The sequence below is a fragment of the Myotis brandtii genome, unplaced genomic scaffold (genome assembly GCF_000412655.1).
Source record: "Myotis brandtii unplaced genomic scaffold, ASM41265v1 scaffold46, whole genome shotgun sequence".
Classification (NCBI taxonomy): domain Eukaryota; kingdom Metazoa; phylum Chordata; class Mammalia; order Chiroptera; family Vespertilionidae; genus Myotis; species Myotis brandtii.
The window spans coordinates 6,632,212-6,642,670 of record NW_005367587.1 but is presented as its reverse complement, the minus strand read 5'-3'; the positions used below and the strand labels follow the sequence as shown (position 1 = coordinate 6,642,670).

Here is a 10,459-nt window from a genome sequence, read left to right as displayed (position 1 = left end):
CATCTGCATGATGCAACTGGAAACGTGATTCATCAGACCACATGACTTTTTTCCAATGCTCGACTGTCCAATTCTTGTGTTCCTGTGTGAACTGGAGACATTTTATCTTGGTAACTGCAGACAGCAAAGGTGTTCAAACAGGCCTTCGGCTTCCATATCCCATATGATGCAGTGTACGGCTAATTTGCCTGTAAACGTCAGGTGGTCATAATAATCTGGCTACTCAGTGTATATTACATGTTATTATAAAATATATAGAAATATTAGAATGTAAGAATGTAAAAGTTAAGATATATATTTTGAATATGGATCACTTTTATCATAATCATATATATAACATGATGGTTTTTATTTATCATCAGTGCTCATGAATTATTTTCTATTAAACTATAATGTTCTTATTCATTTATATAATCACAAAAATACATGGTAGGTAGACACTATATTTTTCACAATGTACATTAGCTACATTTTCCAATACTTATCTCAAGTAGAACCTGTACCTCCATTGATAGTCATGATCCCAAAGCCTCCTGGAGCTCTCCCCAGTTTTGAGAATATTGAACTGTATGGTCAAACTAGAGGCCCAATGCACAAAATTCATGCAAGAGTAGGCCTTCCTTTCCCCGGCTACTGGCACTGGCTTCCCTCTGGGACTTAGGACCTGGGCTTCCCTCGTGGCCCCGGCTTCATCCGGAAGGTCGTCGGAAGGATGTCTGGTCTAATTAGCATATTACACTTTTATTATTATAGATAATGCCCTATATATTCCTGTCTTATTTCATGAAAGCAAGGGTTCTGTATCATAGGGAATAGCTGATTCAGCTTGACAACCTATTGTGGAACTCAAAAATTTTTATCAGATTTCTTAAATTTATGTATTTATGAATAAATTTGTTCATAAAAGTTTGATTTGAGCACATTTTCTGTGTTAGAGGTTAGAGGGATAAAAATGTTTACTTAATTTAACAAATATGCACCAGTTATTTTCCAGGTATTGGGGATATGATTGTCAATAAAATAGATTGGTTTTTGACCTATGTCTTTGTAAAATTGGATATGCATTATTATTTTTTAAAATGTTGACTCCAAATATGAAATCAGACCTAATTCTTCACTAAGAAGTAAGACCCTTGATTTTTCTGGAGTTTTATTTTCTTTTTTAAAATATTTTTATTCATTTCAGAGAGGAAGAGAGAGGGAGAAAGAGATAGAAACATCAATGATGAGAGAGAATCATTGATTGGCTTCCTCCTGCACGCTCCCTAGGGGAGTCGAGCCTGCAACCCGGGCATCTGCCCTTGACAAGAATCAAACCCGGGACCCTTTGATCCACAGGCCAATGCTCTATCCACTGAGCCAAACCGGCTAGGGCTCTGGAGTTTCTTAGTGTTAAGAATTGCTGAGTTCACTACAGCATTTGTGTAGTGTGCAAGTGGTCTTTATTTCTGTTTGAATTATAGAAATTCAAAATTCAAGAGCTTTTAAAAAATTTAGTTAATACTCATTTTAGTCATGATTATAGATCTATTTTAAGAAATCTTTGGTAGATTTTTCTTAGTGACAGCTATCTTAATAATAACTTAACAACTTGATAGTAAGCCTACAAAGATTTTACATATACCTAAAATGACTATCCAAAGAATGCTTTAGGAATCTGGAAATTTTGCCTGTCAAATATTTATTTTTATTATCAGTGTTTTAATGTTCAGTTTAGTGGTTTTATTTTTAGAGGTTTTTAACTATTTCATTTTTTATTTACTTAGTTAGCTCCCCTCAGGAAACTCCTATTAGAGATGGATTTCCTGTTAAAGGTTGTGATGACATCTTGGTGGTTGGACTGGCAGTATGCTGGGGTGGAAAAGATGCCTATTATATTTCCTTGCAGAAGGAACAAAAGCATTCTGGTAAGTAATCACTAGTTGGCAAAGTTACCATATAATTTTAATGTAGCCTCTATCAGGTAGTGACTTGTTTGTTGAGAATAATTTCCTGATATTTACCTAGAATTTACTTTTAGGATTAAAAAAAATTTTTTGGATAGTGGCTAGTGTGTGCATTATTTCATATATTAGTTAGAATGAATGTTTTAAGAAATACTCCCTTTACTCCCCTCTGCTTGTCACAGAGGGGACTATTTAATACTGTGTTTTCTTCTTGGGGGTAGTGAAGCAGCAGGAACTCCCTCGACACCTTAGGGTTTGCTTTTGATGATTGGATCATAGCATTTCTTTTCAGACTTCTTTCAGCCTTTTGACTGGGTCTGGAGCTCATCTAGAGGCAGTGATGAACAAGACATCTACAGTAGTTGAATCGCACAGCCTTAGAGAAGTCTTTGGAATTGAAAAGATATGTTCTGGATTATGGTTGTGATTATCATTGCTGGATTGGTTCTAGACAGGAGCAAAATTAATGAGGGAACATTTTAAAGGATGCCATGTAATATTTGTTCCTGAGTAAGCATGAAATATATTCAGTTTGTTTTGCAGGAAAATATGTTAGGATGAGTAGTTACTAAAGCTACAATTAAAAAAAATAATCTTGATATTTAGAATTTTCTCCCACCTAAATAAATAGAGCATTATAAATCACCTAGTCTAAACCATAATATTTATTTATTTATTTATTTATTTAAATCCCCCACCCGAGGACATGCTAGAGAGAAGAAAGGAGGGAGAGAGGGAGGGAAAAAAGAGGGGAGGGGGACAGAGAGATAAAGACAGAGAGAGAGAGAGAGAGAGAGAGAGAGAGAGAGAGAGAGAGAAAGAAAGACATCTCGATGTGATAGAGAAACATCTATGGGTTGGTTTCCCCTCTCACGCTCTCACCTGGACCAGGTATCAAACCCGCAATCCTGACTGGGAATCAAACTGGCAACCCTTCAGTGCACAGGACAACGCCCAACCAACTGAGCCACTCTGGCCAGGCTATACCGTAATTTTTTAGATTATGAAGCACTTCATCTATATAGCCAACGTGGCCTTTATAAGGTCATGCTGAATTATTGGTTACATGGAACTAGACTTTGAGTCTTTTTCAGCCTTTGTATTATAGATTGCTGTTTCATGTGAATAAGTGTGGTTTTCGCCTTAAGACTTTTTTTTTTTTTCCTTTTAAGAAATTAGTGCCAGTTTGGCCCCACCTCCTCTGGATCCAAACCTGACTGTGAAAGACAGAATGTGGCATCTTAAATCCTGCTTTCCAAGGGAATCAGATAAAGAACGTTCTGTTATCATCTATGACTTCATCCAGACCTATAAAATTCTTCTTTTGTCTTGTGGCATCTCCCTGGAACAAAGTTATGAAGATCCTAAGGTTCCATGTCTTATTTAATTTTTACATCCTTAAATTTTTTTAATGTTTAGTGTTAATTTTTAAATGACTTGGTGTTTATTTACCTCTAACTGTGCACTTCAGTTTTATAGAGTTGTCACTCTTTTATCCAGTAACCTCATTTACCTAGAACAGAATATTATGTACCAAATGCCTCAGTGTAGATAAAAACAGAGATGTCACAAATTCCAAGCACTAAAGTTCATATCTTTCCTCAATGATATGTTAAAATTTTATTTTGGTAGTATGTTCTAAGTTTTCTGTCTTATTGTAAATTAGAAATTAAAGGAGAACTGTCAGATTTTAGATGTATGATAGCAGAATGTTTCAAATACCCATGAGGATAGAGGCAGGAAATAGAAGTGTGTAAGATATCCACAGGGAGAGTAGTTAGGGGCCACTGAGCCTAGGGACAAATCGCCTTACTTGTCCCTTGAGAACTTTCCTACATAATAGCAACGTATGGTACACTCTTCATAGTGATGACTGAGTTTTTAAGAAAAGGGTAACTTACGTTATTGTAATAAACACTTATCTCTGTGATGCATTTTTGGAAGGCATTTATTTACAATATCATAGCCCTCAAAGGGATATCTTTCCCCACAGTGGATAGCAAATACCTGAGGCTTGTGGAATATTAATTTTGAGTTGAGATATGATACTGCAGCATGTCCTCAAATAACAGCTATAATTCAACATTGCAGGAACTTACTTGTGGTTTATATTGATTAGCCTGTGGTAAAATTGTTGTTTTTTTAATGTGTTGTTTCGCTTAAAGTTGCAGAACCTATGGACAATGTTAAGTGAGGACCTACTGTGCTTGGTTGTAATTATCAATATAATTAATAATACAATAACTTTTAATTTCTTAAGCTTTTTTGGCAAAGGCAGGATTAGATAAACTAAAGGTACTATCCTTTTCTATACTTCAAGTCAAGCTTGGTTTACATGTGATTAATGCCATGTAGTTTCTTTTCTTTTCCTACTGAATTTATTGGGGTGACATTGGTGAATAAAATTATATAGGTTTCAGGTGTACAATTCTATTTGACATCATCTGGATATTGTATTGTGTATTCATCACCCTAAGTCAAGTCTCCTTTTGTTACCATTTACCCCTGCCCCCTTTGCTGTTTTCCACCTCCCTCCACCCCCCTTCTTCCAAATGCCATGTAGTTTCTAAACTGACTTCTACTGGATATAAAAGGTTGTCACATAATTCTGATGTTCCAGAATCCAAAATGAGAATATGGGTAATATGAGCTTATTAAAACTACAGTAGCATCACAGATTTATGTAGCACCTTTTGCATAAACTACTTGATATAATTGGTTTTGTAGATCAAAACACTTTTTATGTAAGAATATAAACTATTAATTTATAAAAATCTCACTTTTATAAGAAACATTTGCAAACTTTTACAATAGATTATCTTATTCAGTACCTCCTAAAAGGGTTATGATCACCAATTTCTAAACTGGTGGGGGGAGGTTTCCCCATACCTCTAACAATTCTTTGGATACCAGCTGAGTGTCCAATTCCACTCAATTCTGACACTAGTGTCAGATCATCTGTCCCACAAAATGCCCTGCCACTCCTTCAGACTCCAGCCACAGTCGCAGGTTGTTTACCTGTGCTTCTGACCAACCATCTATAAATCAGAGGTTCTCACCACCCCCTCCTTTGGTTTAATTAATTTGCTAGAGCAGCTCACAGAACTCAGGAAACCATTTTACTCACTAGAAGACCAGTTTATTACAAAGGATATTAAAGGATACAAATCAACAACCAGATGCTGGAGGCTAATTCCAGCATGTCATAGATGCAAGAAATTCATGAAAAAGTTGATGGAACCTTGAGGCTTCAGCAGGGCTGAAGATACATATTATTGCCTGCTGGAATAGCTGAAAGCATTTCCCCAAACCTGAAAATCTACATGTTATTACCTGCTGCTGGCCAAACAGCTGAAGAGCTGAGGGCAGTTCCCCCAACCTGACAATGCCTACTATTTACCAAACTTACCTTTGATATGTATATCTGCTTTGCTTTAGGCCAAAACATGGGAATAAAAAGCCCTGAGTCCGGAGAAGGAGAGAACTTGGTTACTATAGCTAAGTCTCCTCTGGCTCCCCCATGTATTCCAAATTTATATTTCTAGTCTCTTTATTAATTTACACACAGCCCCTTCTCCAAATTCCTGAACCCTTCTAGATGCTGAGAACGACCCCGGCATTACCCAGATGAAGAGGTACTTGGGTGTGGTATGTGAGCCAGGGCCTGGAGCTGCCATGCTCTCTGTCAGCACCTTTATTTATTCACCAACCTGAAAGCTCTTCACACCCTCTGCTTTTGTGTTTTTAAAGGAGGATTCATTACTTAGCCATGTTTCATTAAATCATTGCCCCTTGGTGATCAGTTCAGTCTCCAGCCCCTTCCAATCTCCATCCTTAGGTGAATTAGGAGCATTCCAAAAGTCACCTTATTGACCTAACAAAAGACACCTTTACATTTCTTACCACTTTGGAAATTCCAAGGTTACTGGAACTCTGTGCTAGATATGGAGACTGGGGACAAAGATGATATTTATATATTTTTTATAATTCACAATATTTCAACCCCCTGCCCCCCAACTACATTCTTAACCTATAAAATAAGTAATTGAGCCATATGGTAATTGTCAGAATTATGAACAGGGCCTAGATTTCCTTTTTCTAAATCCAGTTTTGATCTCCCAGATGTAGTGTTAGCAACTACAGGTCTTCTAGTCTCATTGGGAAGCTAAAAATAGCAATCAAATGACCAATTGGATGGTCATGGTAACAGGTCTTCATCCTGAGGGGAAAGCTAAAGGCTTTCTAAAACAATGGATTTGGACTTTTAGTGATAAAACCTTTATGTCTCACTTCGGATGTTAAGAGAGAATGAAATAAACCTGAAACTATGTAGGCCCATCTTTTTTATAGTAGCTGTTATGCCCAGATTTCAAGATCCCCAATAGACCACACCAGGGAGCCAGCCGAGTCGGATGCAAAAGCAGAGAGTCTTTTATTATCAAACCCGGGTTTGGCTCCCAGCCTCCACCGACGCAGCGGCAAGACGAGAGTGCCCGCCCATGGGAAAAAGGGGTTTATAGGGGGGGGGTGGAGTGAGGGGAGGAGAGATGACTGTGGGCTCTGCCGATTGGCCAGGTGCAAGTCGGGTCTTGTTACCCAGGATGTGGTCATATCTATGGTGCGCACGTTCCTTGATTGTCATTGGTTAGTTTAAAGAAATCCTGGGTTGGCTAGCAGAGGCTTGGGCTTCCGGGAAGAAGGTGCTTTCCTGAGCACATGGCTGCCCAAAAAATGGAGGACACAGGGTAAGATGGAGGGCGTAGTCCTCGCCCTTTCAGTAGCTTAGCCAACATCAGCTTTAGTGGAGAAAAGTCCATCTGCTTTTTCAGAAACATGATTTCAGCTAGCTGAGAGGCACTGGGTTTAAGCCTACTTAAGAACTAGGTGAGCAGGAACATTGCAGTAATGGAAAAAGTATGTTTTCCTTCTTTGAAGGTCACTGCTCTTATTGGTACCAAAAATGAGTCCTTGTACTATTATTGTTTTTTTCTCCTTTCCTGGGAAGACATCTGAATAAGTATTAAGTGAAAATGAGCTCTCTTTCCCCCCCTTTTAACTTAAGTGTGCAGAAATGTCTTTGAAAAAAATCAATCAAGAAAACATCCTGATTGCTATCCTTTCAGGTGGCATGCTGGTTACTAGATCCGGATTCTAAGGAGCCGACTCTTCACAGCATAGTTACCAGTTTTCTTCCTCATGAGCTTCCACTCCTGGACGGGATAGAGACTGGCCAAGGAGTTCAAAGCCTGGGACTGAACGTCGGCACTGAGCATTCGGGGCGATACAGAGCATGTGTAGAGTCCATTCTCATCTTCAACTCTATGAACCAACTCAATTCTTTGTTGAAGAAAGAAAACCTTCACGGTAAAGCAAAGTTCCTAGCATATTCATGCAGTTACAAATTGGTGATAATGATATATTTAGCCACTTTTTATTATAGAAAAGTAAACTACACTTTTTACACAAATCCTATTGTTGGATTGTCTAGTACAGGAGTCCACAAACTTTTCTGTTGAAGGCCAGATGGTAAATATTTTCGCTCTGCAGGCCAGATAGTCTCAATCACAAATATTCAACTCTGCCATCATAGCACAAAAGCAGCCATAGAGATGAAAACAAGTGTTCCAATAAAACTTTATTTACAAAAACAGGCATCTGCCCCTAGTTTGGCCATAATTTGCCAATCTCAGGCTCTACTGTAATGAAGAGAATTAGCGATGTTTTATTCATTTACTAGAGGCCCGGTGCACAAATGTGTGCATGGGTGGGGTCCCTCAGCCTGGCTGGCGATTGAGGCCTATGGGCAAGAGGGGCGGCCGACTGCGGGGAGGGGCTGCGAGAGGTTGGCCAGCCATGGGAGGTTGGCTGTGGGAGTGCACTGACCACCAGGGGGCAGCTCCTGCATTGAGTGTCTGCCCCCTGGTTGTCAGTGCACGTACGACTGGTCGACCGGTTGTTCCAGCCATTCGGTCGTAACAGTTGCTTAGGCTTTTATATATATAGATTACTTTTATATTTGAACTATATCAAATGATTTTTATTCACATTTAGAATATATTTTTCATGGAATTAAAATGTGAACCATTTTCTTTTTATAGTTATTAACAGTTATTTTTTCAGCAAAGGATATTCATCTAAATCTTTTTCCCCCCCTCATAACAAATAGCATGGACTTATTATGCAGTCTGCCGGTCCACATTGAGTATCTTGACTTCACAGAGCATAATATATGCTAATGGCAAAAATGATGAAGTGGAAGAAGGTTGGTTTCATTGTGAGAAGATATAAAACATGAACTTATTCCCTGATTAATAAATACTAGAAAAAGCAGAGCAGACTGATGAATTCACACAGACTAGGGTTTGATCTGGGCTATGTCACTTACAAGTGAGGGGCCTTGGGCAAGATACTAAAACTCTCTAAGTCTAGTTCTTATAAAGGGTTATGAGTATTAAATGAGAGAGAACTAAGTGCAATGTCTGCCTCAGAGTAGGCATTCATTTTTGTATTAGTTGATTATTAATATTTTTACTGCTAACACAAGCCCTTTGTGCTGATAGTAATGTTCTCCCTAGTATCATTGGGTAGAATAATACAAAGACCAGACTGACTTGCTTACATGATATTAGCAGCTCTTGAACAGCCACTGAAATGTTTCAAACTTAACTTCTCTAAGTCAATGTAGGCAGGCCAAGGAGTGGGAGTATGTGTGACACATGCCACAGGACTGCTTCTACACTCATGGACAATAATGCTGAATGAACACATCTCTTTCCCTCTGTCTGCTGGTCTACTTCCAGGTCAGGTGTCCTGGATACTCTGTATAGTTCCCAGATAATCAACATTTGATGGTGGTGATATGGATTAGTTTGTAACTTTTTTTTTCAATCCTCACCTGAGGATATTTTTCCCATTACTTTTCAGAGAGTGGAAGGGAGGGAGGGGGAGAAAAACATAGACATAAGAGAGAAACATTGATTGGTTGTCTCTCTCTTGTGCCTGACAGGGGGCTGGGGATCGAACCTTCAATTGAGGTATGTACCCTTAACCAGGAATTGAACCCTTGACCCTTCCGTCCACAGGCTGATTCTCTAAGCACTAAGCCAAATGGGCCAGGGCTGTAACTTTTTTTAAAAATATGTTTTTATTGATTTTTTAGAGAGAGTGGAAGGGAGAGTTATAGAGAGATAGAAACATCGATCAGAGAGAAGTATCAACATCGATCGGCTGCCTCTTGCATGCCCCCCACTGGGGATCAAGCCCACAACCCAGGCATGTGCCCCAACCAGCAATTAAACCAATGACTTCTTGGTTCATGATGCTTAACCACTGAGCCACACCAGCCAAGCCAGATTGGTTATTTTTTTATTTTTTTTATTTTCATTGTGCCTTGAAAGCTTTTTTTCCTGCAAAAAAAAAGTTGGTGACTCGGTGTTAAATGCATTCTTGAGCAGTGTTAAGTCTTTTTTTATTCAAAGACTAGAGGCCCAGTGCATGAAATTTGTGCAATGTGTATGGTCCGTAGGCCTGGTCGGCGATCGAAGCCCAAGCATCTGGCATGGAAGGGCAGGTCCCAGCTGACCTCTGGGCCCTGGGCAGCACCTAGGCCCCCAGGCCCCCATGCGCCCCCCTTCGCCTGAGTCACAGCACCTGAGTCCCAACACAAAGAGGTGGAGAGCGTGGCCAGATGTTGAGGGCTGGGGCACAGCATGGGCCTCTGGGCCACCCAGCGGTGCCACATGGAAGCCAGGTGGGCAGCACACTCTCTTCCAGCTGGGCTCGCAGACCAGCTCCTACACGAATCCATGGGGAGCCCGACGGCCCCTTCTGTTCCGGTGACTGGGCCTGGTTTACTCTCTAAACAGCAATGTGAAAGAAACTTTGCTAATTAATATTTGCTCAACTTTGCCTATTCAGCGATTGTAAAATGACTATATTTTTCCTTTCTTATACTTTGTTTTTGGTAATAAAGTTATTCTAGTTTCATGGAATGTGTTGATGAATATAACCTCCTTTTATTTTGGAGGAGTTTATGTGTCATAGAAATGATGTGTTCCTCAAATTTTTGGTAGAATTTGCCTGTAAACGGTTTCTTTGTGGAAATATTTTTTACTACTACTTTGATGTCTCTAATAACTGTAAGATTATTCAGTTATATCTTTTAGATTATGTTTTGGTAAGCTTTATTTTTTAAGAATTTATCTCTTTCATCTAAATTTTCAAAATTTTTTTATCATAAAGCTATTGTTTTCTCTCTTTTTATTTATTTATTTTTACACTAGTGGCCCGGTGCACGAAATTCGTGCATGGGGGAGGGGGTGTTCCTCAGCCCGGCCTGCATCCTCTCCAATCTGGGACCCCTCGAAGGATGTCCTACTGCCAGTTTACAGGGATCAGGCCTAAACCGGCAGTCAGACATCCCTCTCGCAATCCGGGACTGCTGGCTCCTAACCGCTCATCTGCCTGCCTGCCTGCCTGATTGCCCCTAACCACCTGCCTGCCAGCCTGCTCAC

General features: G+C 39.6%; 1 protein-coding gene across 4 annotated transcripts in view; it reads left to right on the top strand.

The window, feature by feature from the left end:
* The window catches only part of POLQ (polymerase (DNA directed), theta), a 97,038-nt gene that overhangs the window by 49,140 nt on the left and 37,439 nt on the right, over positions 1-10,459 (top strand). For all 4 annotated transcript variants that reach the window (XM_005875363.2, XM_014546990.1, XM_014546991.1 and 1 more), the window contains 3 exons: positions 1,767-1,907; positions 3,119-3,315; positions 7,070-7,310. In XM_005875363.2, the coding sequence (XP_005875425.1) occupies positions 1,767-1,907; positions 3,119-3,315; positions 7,070-7,310 (579 nt within the window). The remainder of the gene's footprint in view (positions 1-1,766; positions 1,908-3,118; positions 3,316-7,069; positions 7,311-10,459) is intronic.